This window comes from Lemur catta, chromosome 4, assembly GCF_020740605.2.
Source record: "Lemur catta isolate mLemCat1 chromosome 4, mLemCat1.pri, whole genome shotgun sequence".
Lineage (NCBI taxonomy): Eukaryota > Metazoa > Chordata > Mammalia > Primates > Lemuridae > Lemur > Lemur catta.
In genome coordinates this window covers 62,382,596-62,405,563 of record NC_059131.1, presented here as the reverse complement: position 1 = coordinate 62,405,563, position 22,968 = coordinate 62,382,596, and the positions used below count along the sequence as shown (strand labels likewise).

The 22,968-nt window shown below is 38.5% G+C and overlaps 1 protein-coding gene across 7 annotated transcripts in view; it reads right to left on the bottom strand.

The window, feature by feature from the left end:
* CTNNA2 (catenin alpha 2) overlaps nucleotides 1–22,968 on the bottom strand; it is a 1,050,678-nt gene that overhangs the window by 210,861 nt on the left and 816,849 nt on the right. For all 7 annotated transcript variants that reach the window (XM_045549950.1, XM_045549948.1, XM_045549953.1 and 4 more), the window contains one exon: nucleotides 22,676–22,828. In XM_045549950.1, coding sequence (XP_045405906.1) covers nucleotides 22,676–22,828 — 153 coding nt within the window. The remainder of the gene's footprint in view (nucleotides 1–22,675; nucleotides 22,829–22,968) is intronic.

Sequence of the window (22,968 nt, the reverse complement as noted above, 5' to 3'; positions counted from 1 at the left end):
GAAAACCCTGAAGCACAAAGAGGTGAAGCAGTTTGCCAAAATTCATACAACTATTAAGAGATAGCTTTGATATTTAAACCCGGGCAGTTCAATGGTGTGGCATAGAAATTTACATAGTGTCCACAAATTTCCTCACTAGCAAAATGTGTTTTCACTTCCAACTCCATCGAAGAACAGACTTTTCCTGTCAAAGAGAGATAAAGCCTACTGCCTGCCACACTAACATGCACTGACATGCATGTTCCTGACCTAATAACATCATAGCAATTGGGGAGAAGTTAGGTTAAAAAATCAAGATGCTGGAGGAACATGCAACCATTTACTTATCTTGTAAAGAAGCAAAGAGACTTGCTGGAAGTGACTTAGGATTCAGGCTTACCAGGATTCAAAATCTGACTCCAGCTCTTAGTGGATGTATGACTTTGGATGAGTTACTTGACCTATCTAGGACTCAGTTTCCCTAATCCCAGGAAACCACTTCCTATCTCATAGGGTTCATTACAAAGAGTAACGTACTAAGAGCACCAAACATAAGATCTATCATGTAGTCTACACTCAATAATTGGCCGCAATTATCATTAGCCTCATGTGGGAAGGAAGCCAACGCTACAGCAAATAAGGTGAAGAAGACTGTGACCGTGCACAAAAGTTTTGCTCTCTCAGCAATTAATAACTAGAACCCTGAATGAAGAATTGAGAATTTCAGGACTGATGAAGTGACCAGAGGGAGATTACCTGAGCTTGTCAAAATCCTAAATAATCAATCCTATAACGTTAAACACACTAGATTAGGTTATTAATAGTTTCCAATAAAGAAGGAAATGCAAATTGTTCATATAGGCCACTGTATAGAGTTTATTGGATGTGTGATTGAGACAAAGTAGCACATTAGTATAAATATTGTCTATCTTTCCCACTCTCCTGTCTTCTGAGGAGGCAAGTTCCTTTGATGTGGAGATGGAGTGATAAGTACAGAGGTAGAAATGAAGAAGTCATGGATAAGGAGACGGTGAAGATGAAGATACAGAGAGTCAGAAGAGAGAAGGAGGGAAAATGGGGAAGAAAGATTGTAGAGGTCAGCATCTTAAATATAATAATAACAGCAAAGTCTTTGTTAGAATTCGCAATGTGCTGGTCCTATTTTAGGACTGTTATAAGTTATCTCATCCTTACAACTACCCTGTCATTATTCCTGTTCAACAGATGAGCAAACTGATCTACGGAGAGTTTAAGTAACTTAAGGACAGCTCAGCTAGCAAGTGGTAGAGTCAAGATGCAAAGCAGGCGGTTGGAATCCAAATCTTCCATTAGCCCCTGTGCCATATCAGAACAAAGTGGAGTGGTGAAATGATAAAGAACATTTGAGGAAATGGACAGTTTGCTAAAGAGAATTTTTTAAGCAATTTTTTGCTGTGTAACATTCTTATCTACCCTCAGTTAAAACTTCACTGCAGATGCATTTTATTTTTCAAGGCTTTTTGAGCCATACCTATGCTTTTCTAGGAATATGTCACCCTATAGAGTGTCTTGGAGCTAAACCAAAAAAGACAACTTGTATTTGAGCTACAAATACAAGTATAAACTACCTGCCATTGTCTTTGCAGATTGAAGATTCAATTATTCTCAAAAAATATACATTTTTGAACTTTCCTAAAGTCCTGTGATTAAATATAAATATCTAGTTTCTCCCACCCCTCAGTGTGGCTAAAGCCAGGTAAGAAGTCTCATTTAAATAATACCTTAGCTAGGCTCATTTGTGCCCAGCAAACCACCTACAACCTGCAAGTCTTGGTTTCTTGTTTCTGCCTTTGGAAAATGGCTCACATGGGCATCTCTTGCTCCTCAGTGCTGCTGACCGAGTTCCCTGTCTCTTGCCTCTTCTGAAACAGGCCTTTGAGACCCAGTTGAACTTTCCCATCTTACCTGATCTTTGGGCTCAACTTATTTGATATGCGACCTTTGACACCTATTTTGCCTCCCCAGTTCTGTCTCCATTTCTTTACTAAAACCATTTCTTATTTAATACATGATATTTATCAGACCTTTCTACCCTTATGAGCCATCCTTAGAAGCCATAGATCCTAATGTCTTGGAGTTGCATATCAGAAGTCATAGAAATCAAAACACATGTTGCTTATGGTATAAGAGTTGTCTTTTTTTTTTTGCAACCCAACATGTGCTTCTGAGAAAACCACATTGTCATGGATGCATACTGAGTATGTGGTCAAAAACTCTAAGGCTTTTTCATCTGTGTTGACCTTAAACTTCATCTCTTCAACTTCAAATCTTCGCACAAAAGTTGGTCCTGTGCTTTTCCTTCCTGAAAAATGAAGAACTGCACAAGAAGACTCAGATATCCAGTCTGAGCAGCCAAAAAGGATCACCTCATCATAGAGTAAAAAGTAACTTCTCCAGTAAGGAGAAGGGTCTCAGAATAGATAGAAACTTCAACATTTCACCCACTGGGCTAATTCCTACATGCTTCACAAATATTCTGGCTCTTTCCCCTTTGAGCCACCTGGAAGGATTTACTTCCATAAGTACCTGAACTTTCTTTAGTCAATGGAACGTTAGGGGAAGCATCCACCATTTCCCAGTGGAAGCTTTAGAAGAGAATGCAAATACATTCAGTTTCCCCTCAGCCACAAAACTGGTGGGTTCTAGATACTGGCTGTTCCATCACCCCAAGCCCTGCAATGAGTATCATGAGTAGGAACAGGAGCTCCCAAGTAACCCTGAATCTCTCAATGGAAAGTTATAAGAGAAAATTAGACCTATGTTATCTTAAACCACCGAGATTGTGGCCTGTTTATTACCACAAGATTACCTCATCTTAGTCTATTCTATCCCACCTACTTGGAGTAATTTGAAATCACAGGATAGAATTTTATGTCACAAGATAAAGGACCCCACTAAGAGATGTCAGATAGCTTTTAAAGCATTTAGGTCACAAATTTCCCATTGCCTCCTTTTTTGCTACTTGGTGGACACCTGATTCCCCTTGTAAAGTTCTATCTTCCTTTCTCCATCCCTAATCAACAGCAAGGATGTGGGTCTATAATAATCTGTAACAAAAAGCTTAAGGAATGAATATTCTTAGAGACAAACAGAAGTACTAATGTTGTATCAATGTGTGGGCTGAATTGTGCCCAATGCATGTGGGCATCTTAGAAGGAATGCTGATTAGCCTATGTTGGTTGTGGATTCAGCATTGACAAAAACATCTTTTACTTGTTTAATTCTAAGCTTTCTTAAAGTCTTGGAAATCACCCGTCCTAAAAAAGGCATTGCAATTTCTCGCCTACCAGGACTCAAGAGAAAAGAATGTTGGATGTCTCCTAGTTCACACTGTCATTGTTTAGAAGTCCAGGTCAGTGTCCACTGTTCTTTCTAACGACCTCTGGTTGTTAAGTTTTCTAAGAAAATATTTGCAGGTCAATTGGGTAATGACACATAACCAATGAGCAGGTGGCAGAGAGACACAGTGGGTGAATCACTAAACACCGAAATCATTTCTTTCCAGACGTTGCTTAAATGCCATTTTCTCAATTTAGCCTCTTCTGACCACCCAAATTAAAATTTCACCCCCATATCTCAATCTGTCTTACTGCTTTACTTTTTCTTTTTCCATAGCACTTGCCATCTTCTAACTATTAAATAAGTCACATATTTAGTATATTGTTTATTGCTTGTCTTTCACAATTAGAATTAAGTTCCCCAAGAGTAGAGATTTCTGTTTTGTTGCTACATCTCATAAGTTCAGAACAATGTCTAGCACATACTGGATGCTCAATTAATATTGGTTGAATGGAATTGAAATTAGACGAGTGGAAATTTGGACTCTAGAATCATGTCTGTTACCAACTGGCAGTGTGACATTTCTTGGGGAAGAAATTTGCCTTACCTTCCTCACTGAGCTATTCCAAGGACTGAGTGTATATTGATGTAAGTGTTTTTGAATAATGTAAAAACATAAAATACAAAAATATAAAAATGCCATACAAATACTAGAATGCAAAATATAAAAATATTTTATATTTTTTGTATAAATATATCTTATATTTATACAAACACAAAAATATAAAAATGCCATACAATTACTAGGTGTAATTGTCAAGTACCACTGCCTACAATGCCTCATTTATTCATACAACCTCCACCAGTTTTGCAAATATCTTAACATTAAAATGCCGCAGAAGTAAAAAATAAATTGATGATGGATTTTTCCTGACTGTCTTTGTTGACGGGGTAAATCACTATATGTAATAAGATACCCAGGCTGTAGTTGATGCAGCTGGTGAAGGGTCTGAAAGTAGCCCAGGAATTATTTACACTGGGTAGAGTAAGACTCTGTCTCAAACAAAAAAAAAAAAAAAGAGTTTGAGGAACTTGATGCAGTCAGGTTTGTTCTATATAACATACTTGGAAAGGCTGAGGATGTTTTTTAAGGTGTATGAGTCTCTGTCTTTTTCTTTTTTAGAGAAAAAAAGAATTAGTGATGACCTAGATCACTATAAAATTCACCTCCAAGGTAGGCAATCATTGGCATAAACAATGGGTGAAAATTAAAATGTAGACACATGAAAGTAAATATTTCTGCTTTCCTTCTCTCGTTTAAAAAAAAAAAAAAGGAAAAAAGGTCCATTGGTATTTGTTATGGGCTAAATTGTACCTCAGAATTTGATTGTCTTTGGAGATAAGGGCTTTGAAGAGGCGAGTAGGGTTAAAATCAGGCCATCGGGGTGAGCCCTAACCCAATCTGAATGGTGTCCTTTTAAGAGAAAATTTGGATACACAGAGAAACTCCTTCTGAGAGAAAACATGGATACACATGAAAATTTGGATCCACACAGCACAGAGGAAGGACCACATGAGGTCACAGTGAGAAAGTGGCCATCTGCAAGCCGAGAGAGGCCTCAGGAGAAATCAAACCTTCTGACACCTTGATCTTGGACTTCCAGTTTCCAGTACCATGAGAAAATAAAGTCATGTTGTGTAAGCCACCGAGTATGCAGTATTTTGTTATGGCAGCCCTAGCAAATGAATACTGTACTTATACTTTAGGATTGCCCACACTTTCTCAAATAGCTGTGGAACAAATGCCAGAAAACAAATAAGAACTGCCGACTAAATAAATAATTAGACTTGGCAAATAAGCATTGACTCAATAGTAATTATGTACTTCCTGACTGCCTTTGACAGGATGATTTGGAAGTTAATAGTATTTAACAATCTGACTACAATGACATTTGAAAATTTATCCATATTTCAGCATTAAAAAATAATAAAGTTGATCCAAAGTAATCACCCAAAACATTACTTTCATCATGTCAATGCTTTGTTTTCCGTAACCAAATTTTAATTATAACATGTCTAGAATTCAAGCCTCCCTCCTTCCGTAAGGCCTGATGTCATAATTTGGGATTTCCCAAAGTGTGTTTCTTAGTGTCCATGTGCATATGAATGTCCAAAAAGTGCTGTCTTGGTCTGTTCAGGCACCTATAACAAAATACCATCACCCTGGGAATTAGGTTTCAATCTATGAATTTTGACAGGTGATATGGTCTGAATGTCTTTTCAAAATTGATGTGGTTGAAATCTAATCCCCAACGTGGTGGTGTTAGAAGGTGGGGCCTTTGGGAGGTGACTAGATCATGAGGGTGGCACCCTCAAGAATGGGATTGGGGTCCTTATAAAAGAGGCCCGAGGGAGCTTGTTTGCCCTTCCACCATGCGAGGACACAGAAAGAAAGCACCATCTTTGAAGCAGAGAGTGAGCCCTCACCAGACACCAAATCTGCTGCCAACTTGATCTTGGACTTTTCAGCCTCTGAAACTGTGAGCAATACATTTCTTCTGTTTATAAATTACCCAGTCTAAGGTATTTTGTTATAGCAGCCCAAAGACACTGAGACAGAGGGACACAAATATTCAGACCATAGCAGTGGCTATAGTATGAGAAAATTACCACATATATATTTGATCCTATAATCCCTTCCTTTTCATTTTCCCCAGACCATATCATGGAAGTATACTCTGGAAAATGTCTCTTACACCAGAGCTTCACACACTTGAATGTCATGGAAATCACCTGGGAATCTTGTTTAAACTCAGACTGAGCTCAGAGGCGGGGCTTCTGGTTCTGCATTACCAACAAGCTCCCACGGAAAGCCATTGCTGCTCAGGGCATACAATTAGGGCAGTGAGGCCTTGTACTTCCTGTAACCAGTATCCTCACACCTTGGGTAGTACTGCCTGTCCCTGGATATACTTGAACATGGGCATCTGCAAACACTGGCCTGTCTCCACAAACTGGGAGCAAAGCCACTCTGGTCAATGACCACGACCCTAGGATAAAAGTGGTCTTCCCATCTCTGTGTATTGCCCACAACTTAGCTGTGGCTTATTCACTAGAGCCACACCACATATTTCCCCTTAACTGCTAAGAAATATCCTGTATTCTTACTATCTTTCCATTTTTACAAAAATTGAAACAGGAGATCACCAGGCAGAGAATTGGAAAAGAAATTCCTGGCCCAGTGACAAACAGGAGTTAAGGCTCAGAAGCAGCAAGTGTGCGATGTGTCAGGGCACTGAGGAAAGATGTCACATGCTCGAAAGGTTTCTTTTCCTTTTTCTTCTTAAAGGGACTAATATAAGATAAGAATAAAGGTAGACTGAGCATAGGCCAATCCAGAGAATTCCAACCTGAATTTAACCCTCAACTAACAAGCATTTACAGAGCATGTGTTGTCTGCCCAGAGGTCTCATTTAATAACTGGTCCTGAATTTTACAGCTGATGTGAATGGGATGGACTTTGTCATCTTCCAGTCTCTTCTTTGTGCACATCTTCTCCACCATGTAATTATCTACCTACCAGTTCCTGTCTCTTTCACCAGAGCCTTATTTTCAGCCAGCTGCCTTAGTCAAAAAGAAATCAGTGAGAGAATCCTAATTAGGTATTACTATTTGAACAACAGTTAAGTGTCTTCTTCTGAAAGTATTCTCATAATACTAGGACATTTTTATTAAATAGTGAGATTATAGGCAGCATTAAAGCTCATGGAGAAATAATGTTGAGACAAGGAGTTTTCACCAAAGTACCATAGGGGAGAGAAACTGATGAGAGTTTTGAGTAACAGTAATTTCAGAGATAATTTCAATTAAGAAACAAGACTTCACCTATCACTTGTTTTATCTGTTTACTTCACCCAGATAAAATAATGTATGTTGCAAATCAACAAATGTATGGGGCACTGAGAGTACATAGTTTAAATTTTATAATATGCATATTTATTTTATTTAAAGATTGTCGAGAAGTAGTTCTCAACCAGAGACGATTTTGTCCCCCAGGGGATCGTTGGCAATATCTGGAACATTTTTGGTTGTCATAGCTGGACGTAGGTGCTACTGGCATCTAGTGGGTAGATGCCAAGGATGATGCCAAACATCCCATAATGCACAGGACAGCCCTTCACAACAAAGAATGATCCAGCCTAAAATGTTAATAGTGAGGAGGTTGAGAAAACCTGACGTAGAATAAATATATTTTCCTCATTAAATACTTTGAACTTCCTAATCTATACCCATGTATAAAAAATCTCATTCAAAGTAGAGAAGATCAGCTTCTTTGAAACCATGATTGGCAACCACATTGTTCCAGAATGATAAGTACTCACAGTGCAATTAAAACCACACCACTATACCAGCTACTAGCACATTAAGTTTCTGAAAAATTGCACATTTTTTTGAACAAAACAAAGCATTCAGTCCTTTGAAAGTTATTGTGGAAGAAATGGGTAGGAAATTATAAGCAACTACGCGAAAATGAAAACCATACTAAACTCCTAGGGAAACTTGTAATGGAAATTGTCATTTCACACTGAAGTTCTCCAAGATAGGCTGAAGAAATATTAGCTTCGATGCTTTCCTGTGGATTTATACTTGGATTCTTCAGAGCAAGAAAATCCCTTGTACAAATGTCATTAGTACTTTTTGACCGTGAGAAATTCTTCAGAATTCTGAGGCAGCCATTTATTAATGGTATTTGAGCAGAAGTCCCTTCCTCCAAAACTCTAGTTAAGCAGCTGGGACAAAGGTTGAATTGTTTTCATTTTGAGAAAAGCAATTGTTACTCGCAAAATTCCAGGCAAAAATCAAACAAAGAGAATTCATTGGCTAATAGATTTTTTTCCCCTTCAAAACAATTAGTAGAAATAATGGGCAATAATATAACCAGTATTTGTAGAAATGCAAGGCTCTGAAACCTACAAACATGCTGAATGCCCATTTGAAAGATTTCTGGTGACAGAAGGACCATTGGGAGAAATAAGAGAGGTCAGACAGAGTTTGTGAAGTCAGCGAGAGGGGAATATGGTCCTCTAGGCAAAATTCAAGGGCAGAGAAATAGCTAGCCAGAGTTTGACTTGTGAATTAGAGCTGCATCAGGTAGAGCTGTTAGCAGAGGCAAGCAGACCTCCTGCCTTCTCTGCCCAAGTCAGACCTTCCTCCTCCCACTCTTTCCACTTTGCTTCAATGTATGAACTCTGCAGTTTCCTTTTCCTGCTTGTCTGATCTTCTGACCCCGCAGTGAAAGCCTGAATCTCTGTTTCTAGCTGTATTTCCCGTGTCCTCAGCAAGAATAGAGCCTGCCCTTAATTTCCAGCTGCCCTATTATTTGAGCACTTGGTTCTGGCTATCTCAACTCTAAATTTTACCTGGGTGGGGCTGATTTACCCTCCACAGTAGGCACTGGGTTGGGGGCTCATCTGAGATTCTTCCCCAGATGGGCATGAAGCTACGATGTTAGTGGCCCTCTGATGGGGACAAACACCTGCCCTGGTATCATGTTTACAGAATAGGCACATGAAAAGTATACCAATTTGGATATAAATTGCAAATTTGTTTTTTTTTCTTATGCTCTATGTAACAGAGATACTTGAAGGCATCTACTTGAAAAGACTTGACTTTTTGAGATACTTGATTGTGGAGATCAAAACAGCCTCTTTAGCTGAGTGTTGTGTTGGGATAGGTCAAATCGCTGCCTATTTTTAGTTTGCAAAACTATTGATCCATAAAAACTCTACTGCCCTGCTGCCGTTAACATCTTCCAAGTCTTCATTCTCCCTGCAAAACTGTCATGACATTTTACAGAAAATCGGCAGCACCTTTCCTTGTACAGGCAGCCTGAAATCCATTTTTGCCCACACATTACAGGCTTCACCATCAAAGCATCTCAGATTTTAAAATTAAATTATAAACCAACTTTTAAAAAAATTTAAATAATAAAATAATAAGAAAACGTGGGTGAGAGAAGATGGTAGAGCTGAAGTGTACTTGGAAGCCCCACACCCCCCCCCCACATAAACTGGATAAGGAAGTAATTAGGTTGGGATAATTTATAGATTTGGAAAGGTATGTTCAATCTTCCAAGAAAATATTTAGAAAAGATAAGTCATGAGGGTCTTACTGTTTTAAGATGAAAAATAACAACTTGTCAGTATAAGTAAGTAACTATGTTTTGGTGGTAACTGGCATTATGTGAAAATATTGACTCAATTCCCAGGCACCTTGAATGTGTGAAATTCACACTCCATGGCAGCTCCAGAATGTCTACATTAGAGCAGTCAAGGGCAGCAATCTGATGAGAAGTGGTAGTAGGGGAATTTCTGGAAGGTGCATTTGTATTAAAAACAGTATACTCTGATTTTATATTAAGGTCAATCAAAACATCAATTTTTTTTCCTGAAGATGCTCATGTTGTATTTTACATATGATTGAGAAACTATCTGTTCTTTAGATCAAAGAATGTATGTATGTGTCTAATACACATACCCACACACTCACACTTGCTGGAGTGGCTTTGCGGAACAGAGGGTGTTTCTGGAGATTGGAGCAGGGTGTGCTGACAAATGCCACACCACTGGCCAGCCCTGGGCACTGTGGCCCCTCACAACTATCGGCTTCCACCAACAGGCATTAATGAGCCTATAGGAAAAGCAAAATAACTAGAAGCTCTTAATTCATATAAACAAATGATCTCAATTGAGAACAGAACATTATTTAGCTAAGATGTAGATTTTTCCATGCTGTAGGCATTGACCTCTATTCTGTTTGGCTCCCACATGCATAATCACCAAGTCGATGAAGTTATTCAAACCTGTCTTTCAGACATTGGTTGAGTCACAGGTCTAAGTCATGCGAGTTCAATAAGGAGTGATGGCTCCATGTTGTTGGTCACTTTATTGTCTGAAACAGCTCCGCTACCGGCTGTACCCCAAACTTCAGTTCCTTGTTCCCTTGAGGCATGAGAGCACCTGGGAAACCATTGGAGGGACATGCCATCCTTGTAACCCCCAAATTCCAGGTGCAACCACAAATGCACCTTAGAACTGAACAATTATTTGGGTCTTCCTTTTTCCTGGGAAAAGTCTTCAGAATTATAGCATATCAGAGATGAGCAGCCCATGAACGATGATGAGACAGATGCAAAATCCGAGGGTCAGAGGATTAAAGTGATCTGTTTGTTCACAGCCACAGGAATAGATCATTACATCATCAAAGAAATCCCAGTCATCAGGAAACAACATTGTGTTTTAAAGTAGGAGTTGAAAGTCCATGCCCTGAGCCTCAGGCTGGCCACGGGGGTTTATGAAGCTGATCTCTCCACCGCCTTCTAAAACCAGTGGAGTCAAGGAAATCTGAAAACTCATTTTCAGTTCAAAAAAGCACTGTCCCAATATACCAGCCCTCTCAAACTATGGCTTCAGGCTGGCTAGGGGGCTTTGTGACATAAAAAGCCCTTACAGCTATAAAAAATTGACACATGAGCATTGAAGAGCTGGTTTTTTTTTTTCTTTCTTTCTTTTTCCCCCTGGGCAATTAAAAAAAAACTTCTTGCTCTTACACATCATTTTTACTGGGGTCTGATTTTTCATTTTTGCATGGAAGGGGTCTGACCTTAACAGTATAAGGTTGTACTACACAGCAGTTTTCTGGGGTAGCTGGATAATGTTTACATACTTTTTAGCAGCTGCAGAAAACAAAATATGAGAGAAAACACACTCGTATTAATACATAGAGAGAAGAGTCACTCCCTACATAGAGGATAAAACAACAAAATCAACTAGTTAGTATAAAAAAAGACCAAATATTTTTTAACTATCTTCAGCAGCAACACTGAATGTAACCTAATGTCTGGTCTGGTCTATTAAAGTCCAAACTTCAGTTTTCTGGGAATCTTTTTAATACATCACATTACATTTCCTCAACTTTGGGGAATGGACTAAAAGAATATTAATGCTGTGCTGGCTTATGATTTTATAGTGGTGACGGTAAGCTTTTATAAATATGAATAGATGCAGAGAAAGCAAGAGAAAGTGAGAGACAGTGAGAATCTGGGTGAGCAGAAAGAACACGGATGGACCCCGGGGCATCTGAATTCTGGCTCTGTCATTCAACTGTCAGCTGTGACTTTGGTCAGACTACTTCCAGTTTCCTTGAGCCTCAGGTTTCTCATCTGCAAAACTATGATATTGATGATTAAAGCACTTCCGTAAGAGGATTAAAAGAGATAATGTATGAATAGTACTTTAATATCTAACATAGAGAATGAGCTAAGTGTTGATTCTCCTTCCCCTTCTCCTTAGGTATGGACAACATAGTTAATTGTCCTTTCTTCTCTGGATCCTGCTCATAAAGGTACTTAATTCACCTAATGGGATATAATCTGGTGGGGGTAGACCATGGTGGGGTTAGTTTTTATCTAAATGTCAGTGAATGAAGTTTTCATAGAAACTAATAGTTGGTTCTTCTTACATCTAAAAACAATTGATTTCATAATCGTGGCCCTACACTTTGCATTTTGACGATATTGTAAAGATTGAAATGTAATCTGGAAGTATTTACATTATATGCATAGTTAATTTAAGCACTGCAATAGACCTTTGACATAAAATATATTTAATGTCCTTGGATTCCACTATTTGCCAGCAACCTTGAGAATGTCCATGGCATTTAGGAATTTGCACAGATATGAACTATGCAAGCTGTGCAGGTGAAGGCTCACGGAGCCAGTCAGTGAGCTCAGCCTACTGCCCAATACCAGCACCTAAAAGCAGCTTGGATGATCTACTCCATTAGGGTGTACAAGAATTATTTTTGCAGTTATGTGCATTACTTCCAGGGATGTGTGCAGTAAAGTACAGGTGTTCTCTAAAATGTGATTTCAAAGATATGAAACTTAATACCTGTAAAGTAGCAACAGCTGCAGTAAACATTTTTGAGCAATGACTCTGGGGCCAGGAACAGTAATAAATAATTACATGAAGGATTGGACTTTAGACCATACAGATATCTTGAACAAATGTCTGTGGTCAGTGTGGCACAATGGTTAACAGTGTGCTCTCTGGAGCCTTGGCTACTTAGACTCATGCATGAATTCTGCTTCTTTCTAGCTATATGACATTGGGCCAGTTATTTAACTTCTTGGAACCTCAGTTTTATATTATGTAAAATGAATCCAAAAAAGTAACTACTTTATACGGTTGTCAAAAGCATTAAATAAGGTAATAAAGAGTTTATAAGGAACCCTAGTTTTACATTTACATAATTATTAAGAGCCTAAGGTGGACCTTTGAACTTTTCTGTAATGTTTTCTTGTATGTTACAGGAAAAATTATGAAGTATGGTAGGGTTTAGGAATTAGGAACCTTGGGAAGAAGAGTAGTATTAGAATATATACTTCTTCAATGACAAAATTTACTGTACTTTTAACATATGCTTGAACTGAACAAAATAGTTCTTCGTGGAATATTATTTATAGGCTTTTTATGGTTTGATTATTTGAGAAACTCCAATAACTCAGTTCTAGTTCAAATATATTAACTGGTCTTGGAAAGGTAGCATTGAGAAGAAGGTGGGGGAGAAGGTTGAGTTTGTATTTTAAAAAATGCATGGAGATCCATTTCCATCAATGTAGTTTTTGATGCAGGTTTTCTTGATTTTCTTTTTGGTTCATGGTTTGAATCAAGGATTTGGAATTTATGAAGTTCTATTACATTTATTTAAACCCAAGACTTATGTGTAGAGTTTTCAGAAACACACCTGTCAAACAGCTGCAGCCAGAGCCAATTGAGAAATGGTCTGAGTGTGTAGGCTATGATTTTTTAAAAGTTTCAGCTGATTTCATTACCGCAGCATGTCAAAACTTGGAGTCATTCCAAACTCTTTTCTATCTCACATTCCAACATCGAATATGTCCACTCAACCTTGGAAATACAACCAAAGTCCAGCCACTTCTTCCCACCACCCCTCGCCTCTATTCTAGTCATAGTACTAATCCTTTGTTGATCTATTGGAATATCATTTCATATATTCTTCTTGCCTCTCCTTTTGTCACTCCACAATGTATTTTCCACACAGTAGCACTGTGATCCTTTAAAAATGGAAGTGAGATTATGTCACGCCTTTGTTCAAAATCCTCCAATGAATTCAAAGATCTGAGTAAAATACTAAATCTTTCGGCCAAGCCCTCAATTTCATCTCTGTAATTGTTTCTCTCACTCCCAGCTCCAGTCACACTGGTCTCTTTGTTCTCTTGCAAACACACCAAGCACACTGCTGCCTGGGGGTGGGGGGAGGTCGGCCTTGCTTTTCTTATAATCTGGAATATTCTTCTATTTCCTTCAGGTCTTTGCTTAATAGTCATTTTAGGAGAGAAGTCTTTTCTGACCTCACATGCCCTCCTCCACCATTCCTTATCCCCCTACTTTGTTTAATTTTGCTCTACAACACATAGTTCTGGCTTCGTATTAGACACTTACCTCGCTCTTTCTGTCTTTACCAACAGAATGCATGCCTGCAAGAGCAGGAAGTTCCTTCGTTTTGTTCATGGTTATATTGCCAGCAACTGGAATAGCATCAGCACATGCTAACCTCTCAGCAAATATTGCTGAATGCAACATTGTGCCAGGGGAGGGATCAACTGAGAAGAGCAATTTACTCAAGCCGAAAAGCAGTACTCTGGTGCTCTACTGATGGGTGATCACACCAGTGATTCTGAATATTAGGTTTGACTCTTACTTTTTCAAGACTTGCATTTTTAGTAGATACAGCTTCTCATCCTTCATGGGGCACTGCTATCAGGAGAAACTAAGTCAGGAGGAAGAAGCGGAGAATTGAGATGCCCTTGTCTAACTCATCACTGCTACGGCCTCGATTCTGTACTTTGTCAGATAGAAGCAGCTCTCTCTCACACGCCCACTGTAACCGAGGATAAGAACAGAGGCATGTTTGCCAGGCAGCAGGCAGGGAAGACACCATAGCGGAGTCAGGGGCATTACCTCAGGAAATCCTGAGAGAGTTAGCTGAACTCCTCTGGAGTCTGACTGGCAAGCAGCACGTCCTTTCTACTCAATAGGGATGGGATTTCTCCACCTTAATTTGTCCCAAATTTGAAATTCCTCCTTGGTAGTAAATTAGAGAATTAAATAGGCATAATATCTCCTCACTGCTGATCTCTAAGGTGACACATAGGGTCCTGTAGTTGTGTTATTATTAGAATATATTACTTCAGCTGCCAAAAAGTTGGCAATATTGCTGGCTGCATTTGTTATTTTATTCATTCTTTAGGCACCATCTATTTACTGAATACCTGCTACATGCTAAGCACTCAGCTAGGTGTTGGGGTGTAGTTAGGAATCAATTAGACATGGTCTCTTCTCTAAAGGAATTGGCAAGCTAGCAGGAGAAATAGCATATGGTCGTATACCTCTACTGGTGCAATCCTAAAGTAAATGGGAAGCCTTGAGAGTGAAAAACACTCACAGGGAAGTGATCCCACTTGGGGACAGGATGTTCAGGCTGAAAGCTGAACAATGACTAGAACTGAGAGAGAGGGATAAAGAGGGGGATGTATTAAAAAGAGACAACACAAGCCTAGGTCTAAGGTGCGAGGGAACATGGCACATTCAACAAGGGAAAGATCGACTGATCCCTTCTGTGGCCGATGCCTTGAAAGAAGAGGGAGGGGGCAGGAAGGGGAGCCTTGAGACAGAAGAGAAGGTCAAATCCTACAAGCCTTGAAGGCTTCCTTACCTGAAGAAAAAGAGGAAATCTCTTAATTGTTCTCAGGCCAGGAAATGGCATGATCCATTTTGCATTTTTAGAAGTCTTCTCTGACTGCTATATGCAGAAGGGACTGAAGAGGGTCAGGCAGATGAAAGAGGCCTTTCAGGGGCCACTGCAGGTCCCTACACAATAGTGTGTGGCTTGCACTAGGGTGTATGTGGTAGAAATGAGGGAGTAGGAAGAAAAGGCAGGTTGACTGAGTAGCTAAGCAATGGAAGAAATAAAACACATTTGGAGGCTCAAAACAGCTTGCATCTTATTTTCAAGAAGAGCTTTTATTTTCATTGCTGCAAAGCATATTTTGCCCCCAATTTACATCCATTCTACCCCTACCCTGACCACATTACTTTGCTACTGAGTTGCCATAATTTGCATTCCATTTCTCCAAAAGGCTTGGAAATGAGCTATAACACCCTGAAGTCCTTAGCTAACTCCCAGAAGGGCTGAGTTAGCTGGATTCTGAAGATGAGGAGAAATTATTAGTACTAATATTTATTTTATTCAGTTCTACAGGTGATATTCCTTATAGTGGCTGACATTATAGATCACAAAGCATCATACTGACCTGTTAAATTCTCCTAATCAACATACCCTGGTGCAAGTTTAACTTATTTTTATTAAATGTTACAAATACCGTGGAGGAAACAACCATTGCCCCCCCAAAAAAATAACTTTCAAAATTTCACTTGTTAAGACAATTATGAAAAGCCAGATAATTTTTTCCTATTAACATTTTATTAATATTTTATTTGCACTAAAACTATCCTTGTTGAGGATTTTCTAAGGACTACAAAATTGTGTAATAGGCTGTAACAGGGCCCATTCATTTCATAGCATCAATTTCTGTAAACATCAAATACCAAATTGAGAAAAAAACAGCACACAAATATAAGGAAAAAATATATAAAAATGGATGGAAAACTAAATATGCTATATAATTAAACTCAATAGTCAAGAAATGTTGAAGGACTAAAACTGTCATCGATTCATAAATTGGTTATTTCATGTGTTAATGCATTCTTCACTCAAAATTTTCTGAATTATTCTTATATGATTTAAGGGATCCATCAGGGGTTCTCAAACAGAGATTAAATGAGTGCTGGGAAGGATTGTGAGGATGTGTTCAGCGGGGAGAGGATGCCCTAAGTGAGGGAATTGCAGGAAGTAAGCAAGGGATCTGAGCTCATTATTTCAACTCAGTCAGAACTGTTTTTATAGACTTACATACTTATTTGAGATATGGAAGCCTAAAATTTCTACTGAATAAAGAGATTTCTGACTAAAAATACTAACAACAACAACAATAAAAAGCACCATAAACTTATTTAAATCAGCTCTCTCAGGGATTTCCACTTCTAGACATGATGGAGTGACCTACAAGACACCCACTCTCCTGCTGAGAACCACTAGAAATACATAATAAAAATAATTTGCTTGAAAGCCTGGGAGAGCTGCCAAAAAAGTAAAAACTTAAACTAGATCAAAAAGAGATGCTCACTGAGGGAAGCCTAACTTTCTTCAAGTCATTCCAGCCATTCTCCCCAGATCTGCTAATTTTTATAGATGAAAGAGAAACTGAGAAGTCAGAAAGAATGGAGCTGCTGAGAGGAAGAGAATTCCTTAGAATTTTCAGCAATTTCCTGGGACTGGGGAGGCAAAAAAAATGGAGTTTAGGACAGCCAAGGCAGCAAAGACTTGGAATTAAGATCTTTATAGAGAAGGGATGTTCCAAGAAGTGAGCTTGGTACTTTATCACAAGCTTTTTCCCAAGGCCTTTGACAGGCAATCAAGTTACACAAAGCAACAGTTAAGAAGCAAATTACTGGAATGCTACTGATTTCTGTACATTGATTCTGTAATGCCAACAACAGTCCAACTGAGAACCAACTCAAAGAATCAAAATCCTTCACAGTATCAACAAAGAAAATAAAATACCTAGAAATATATTTAACTAAGGAGGTAAAAGACCTCTACAGGGAGAACTATGAAACACTGAGGAAGGAAATAGCAGAGGACATAAACAGGTGGAAAACCATACCATGTTCATGGGTCGGCAGAATCAACATTGTTAAAATGTCTACCCAAAGCGATCTACAGATTCAATGCAATCCCTATGAAGATACCAACATCATTTCTCACAGTCCAGAAAAAATAATTCTATGCTTCATATGGAAACAGAGAAGATCCCATATAGCAAAAGCAATCTTAAGCAATTGGGAGGCATCAATTTAGGGAAATGCAAATCAAAACCACAATGGGATATCACTTATCTCCAGTGAGAATGGCCTTTATCAAAAAGTCCCAAAACAATACATCTTGGCGTGGATGCAGAGAGATAGGAACACTCATACACTGCTGGTGGGACTGCAAACTAGTGCAACCTCTGTGGAAAGTAATATGGAGATACCTCAAAGAGCTACGAGTAGAACTAACATTTAACCCAGCAATCCCATTACTGGGCATCTACCCAAAAGAACAAAAGACATTCTATAAAAAAGACATCTGCACTAGATTGTTTATAGCAGCACAATTCACAATTGCAAAGATGTATAAACAACCCAAGTGCCCATCAATACATGAGTGGATTAATAAAATGTGGTATATATATATATATACCACAGAGTTCTACTCAGCCACAAAAAACAATGGTGATCTAGCACCTCTTGTACTAACCTGGACAGAGCTGGAACCCATTCTACTAAGTGAAGTTTCACAAGAATGGAAAAACAAGCACCACATGCAATCACCATCAAATTGGTATTAACTGACCAATACTTAAGTGCACATATAGTAATAACATTCATTGGGTGTTGGGCAGATGGGAGAGGTGAGGAGGGGTGGGTATATACACACCTAATGGGTGTGGTGTGTATCATCTGGGGGATGGACATGCTTGAAGCTCTGACTTGGGTGGGGAAAAGGCAATATATGTAACCTAAACATTTATAACCCCGTAATATGCTGAAATAAAAAAAATTTTAAAAAACAAAATTATTGAGACTATCCAAAAACCAAAGCAAAGTTTTTAGCAGTTGCGTGGTGTCATGAAACCATGAATGAGGTAGATCCTAAGTAACACAGCTGATCCTCAGGAAGATTAGTCTGCAGGACTGTGGTAAAAGAAAGGGAGACTAGACTTCAGAAAGACTACAAACTAGCCTCTAGTCGCTTGAAGCTTTGATTGTACTAAGATGGTCTGCCTCTCTGCTACCCAACAGAAAGTAAGGTGAATCCTCTCTAAAAGAAGAGAGCATTATCCAGACTCTATATTTCTCCACACAAATGTTTCTCATTCAATCCCAGATTACCTGGCACATCAAAAACCATAACCATGAAGAAAAATCAAATAATAAAAACAGACTTGCAACAAAGTCTGTCTCCATTTGAAAGCATCATAGAGTCCCGTGAGAGTTTATTTGAACAAGTCCAAATTCAATAAAATAAAACATGCCACATTCCAGTCATCAAGAAAACATTGAGGATGGATTGCAATTAATAGTCTTACTTTATTTTGAATGTTTACTGACAGTGTTTAAACCCTACTCTTCTCCCATTTCCCTCTTGCCCCACAAACAGGCAAGTTGATAAGAAAACTCACCCTTTTTTTGGTGCTACTTGGGAGGTTCAAATCATGCAAATCCTGGCCCCCACGTGGAAATTCTGACCCCATACACACATCCTAATATGATAAAAAACTAAAGCCACTCATTCTTCTCTTTGCACAAATCATTGTGGACAAGCTTGAGTACCCGTTCTCCTGCCTCTGGAAGTCCCAATATGTGAGTAATAAACCTGTTTATACTCCCTTGATGGATGTGCTGCCTCATTAGTAGTAACATCCAAGCCAATTTAGAGTGTGTGGGGGTAGTTACCATCTGTGGGGCTATCACAAAACAGAAACAAAGTTGACCCGAATACTGAAGTTCTTTGGCTTAGACTTTTTAAGTAACCTATAATCAATATGTTTTAAAGGAGATGACCTGATAATGAATTTTACTAAAAAACTGGAATCAATTTTAAAAAGAAGAATCAACTGGAAATTTGGGGGGGAAAATAGAACTCAATAGGTAAATTTCAAGTATGCTGGACACAGATGGATCTGTGAGCTAAAAATTAGGACAGTAGAAAATAACCAGACTTAAGCATGGCTTAGAGAGAAATTTATATCCTTAAATGCGGATAGTACTAAAATAAGACAGGCTAGAAGTTAATGACATGATTATCCATTTCAATAAGTTAGAAAAAGAACATTAAGTTATACTGGAAGAAAGCAAAAAGAAGAACTATAAAGATAAGAGCAGAAATAAATAGAATACAAAACCTACAAAGCTGAAAGCTTTTATTTTTTAGAAAATATTATTAAATTGATAAACCACTAGCAAAATTAATCAAGAAAAAAGGGAAAAGGTGCTAATTATTAAAAGTAGTATAACGAATGCAGACAAGAGAGACAACAATGTAGAGTCCCACATGTTAAACAAAAATCATAAGTGTATTATACAAGATTTTATGTCAATAAATTAGAAAAGTAAATGAAATGACAAATTCCTAGAAGACAACTAAACAAAGCTGACCCAGAAAGAAATAGAAGATTTAAATAGTCTTATGGTTTTAAACCTTTCCTCAAATTCATCTCCAAGCTCACATTACTTTATCAGTGAATTCATTGAAGTATTTAGAAAATAAATAATGCTAGTCTTACACTTCTAATTCCAAAAAAAATAGAAAGGAGTAATTTCCAACTTATTTTTTTGAGAGAACGTATCACTTTGATGCTAGCACCTCTGAAGGAGAACAAAGGAAGCAAGAAATATAATTGTCTCATCATCTACAGAAGTAGCATTTGATACAATTCTATACTTATTCATAATTATTTTTTTAAAAAACTTTTAGCAAATAAGTAATAGAAGTAACTTGATCTAATAAAAGTATCTGCAAGAAATCTAGAGCAGATAATGGTAAAGTACTGAAATTTTCCCACTGAGGTCTGGAAATAATAAAAATATATATTACCACAATATTGTGCTGGAGACCCTAGCCAGCACAATAACACAAGGAAAAAACAAAGCATAAGAATTAGGAAAGAAAAAAATACAACTTGCATAATTTGTAGGCTCATGACTGTGTACATAGAAAATCCAAAAGGAAACAGTCAAATTTTTAGAATTAGTATGTGAATTTATCAAAGTCAATGGACATAAATCAATATACCAATCAAATTTTTTATATTACAGACACAAAAACTAAGGCCCAGAAATGTGCCCAAGTTCATGCAAACACTTCTCAAAACTAGAAAAAGGGTAATGTTCAGCCCAGTGCTTTAAGTTTTTTTGCATATATGCATCAGTGATGTAGAACTTGTTTGAAGGACATAAACCACAGAAATTCTTTAGATTCCAGTTCTCCAGTCAAACAGAGGCCAGTCCACACAATAGCCCCTGCATCTCCTGGGCATCAGGACATTAAAATGCTGCTGGCTGCAGCGACCACCCAGGAGTAATGAAGGGAATACCAGAGGAAGGCAAAGCCACAATTTCCTGAAGCATGTGACTGTGACTGTCCTGAGCTTTCTGCTTCTCCTACAAGTTGAGGATCAAGAATCACTACAGTGGCCAGATTCACCTACAGTGGAACCTAAGGACGGGATGAGGGGAAATGGTGTGTATGCCCAGGGTCTATCACAGAAGAAGGGGGAATGAGTGGAGAAGATGGCACTTGAGCCCTGGTCTTACACATTTACACAGGGTGTCAAGTTTGAGCTTCAGATATGATCTGCAAAGGAGGCTACGCACAGTGTTACCGAAAGATCTTGACAGGACTTTAAAGTAGGATATGTTTATCACACGACTTTAAATTCATGTCCCTTTCTTCATCCATACTTCCTCCAACATACTGTTAACTAATATTTTCTATAAATTCTGCAATTATCTTATAAATAATCTGTAATTATACAGATGGGGTGGTATATTTGTATACTAACATTATTTTATTACCTGAGAATATTTAAGACTTTGTAACTCGCATTTAGCATTATTTCTTTTCCTCTTCCTCTTTTTCCCCTTCCTCTTGCCTCTGATTTCCCCCTCCTTCTCCACCTTCTCCTCCTCCAAACATGGAAGCAGCCAGGGATTCCAAGGTTAACCTTGGAAAGATTCTAGATTCCTTAATAGTCAGGTGAATTCTCAGAGCATGTGAGTGGAAGGTGAGATGTAATGGGGTACTTGTCTTGTACATGGGGACACAGATAGAAAGACTGGCTTGATACTGGGAGTGTTACCCTATTTTTAGCTGTAAGCTCCTGTCTGCAGACGCTGGGATTGTGACAGGAAGTTCAGAGGTTCCATTTTCATGACCTAGGCCATTGCCCATAGAACTTGCTGACTGCTGTCATGGGTAATGGCTTAGCCTGTGTCCTAAAAAAACAGGGACTTGATGTAGGACTTCCTGCTGGCTGGGTGTTTTTAGCCCCAGTGGCAGCAGCAGTGAGGGATTAACCCAAGAACAAACTAAGCAGGTGATTAGGGCGTAACTAAATTAAGCACCACTCCCATCACCCACTCCAAGAAAAATAGAGTATTTTATATTCTATGAACTTATAAAGAAGATAGCTTTGCTATCCAAAGAAAACAAACAAAAAAAAAACTTATTTTCCTTCAAGCTTGCATTTATGTTGTCTGTCATTTTGAGTGATTTTATTTTATTATGAATTAAAGTGGGATGGATGTACCACAGCGGTAGCGGTGGTAGTGTTAAGTGCTCAGAGCCTGCAACAGTTTAAACTTGGCCCTAATAACCATTCCCCAGATTTTCCAGGATCCTCACCCCACCTGGGCTGTTTGTCTCTAGCACACACATTTCTTGCATAACATCTCTATTTTCTATTTAGTCCCACATCATTAATCCCACCTTTGCCAAGCTGTTGGTTTTCAGCTCCTAAATTTAGGCAGCCTAATTATCATGTCCCTTGGACAATATTTTGTTTCAATATGACATAGTACAATTTTGCATTTATAAAGCAAATCCCACAGATTCCTCTAACACATAACTTATATTTATGACCCTGAAATTACCCTTATACTGCCCCCAAAATCTTTTACCAGGTGTCCAAACATCTTTTTGAGAGAAGTGGGATTTTTTTTTGACAAGTTTCCAGTGTGGCCAGCTAATCTAGGCTTCAGTGGGTGGAGTGGACAGGGGTTTGAGGAGGAAAAAAAGGGAACAGTGTTCTAGGTTTCCATTTGGCAGTTTTAATTTACTCCCCAAAATCAATGCTTTGGAGTGTCCCTTCTGCTTCCCTAGTTTCAGCCCCTACCTATTGCCCAGGAAAATTGGCAGATAGGTTTCAGAGCATGCTTAGAGCTGTGGGACAGAGAGAAAAGAGACTACTGATAACCTGTTTCCTTTGAAAGGGGTGGAATATTAAGGAGATAAAGGACTGTATTTCTCCAAGAAAACCATAGAATAGCTCTCTACTGAAATTCCAAGAGCCACATGTAGAGATTATACTCGTCGATAAATTCTAATCTTCAGGCCTCTCTTGACTTACCTCCACCAGTTTGTTGGCATGTTCACGGAAAACCTGGGCATATTCTTTCACTTCCTTTTCATTCCCACTCTTTGCAGCCTCAATGAGAACTAGCAAAGGGACGTTGGTTTCCAAGAAAGAATCAGATATGTGATCCATCACAGCTTTCCGAAGCTACAGTTAAAACAAAAACAAAAAAAAACAACACACAATTAAGGGATAGAAGAATTGCCCATTTTTTCTAAACTATTTTCTAGCTCTCATTACCCATGCAAATAATGTTTAACTCTGTTAATTTTCCCAGAGCTTATCTT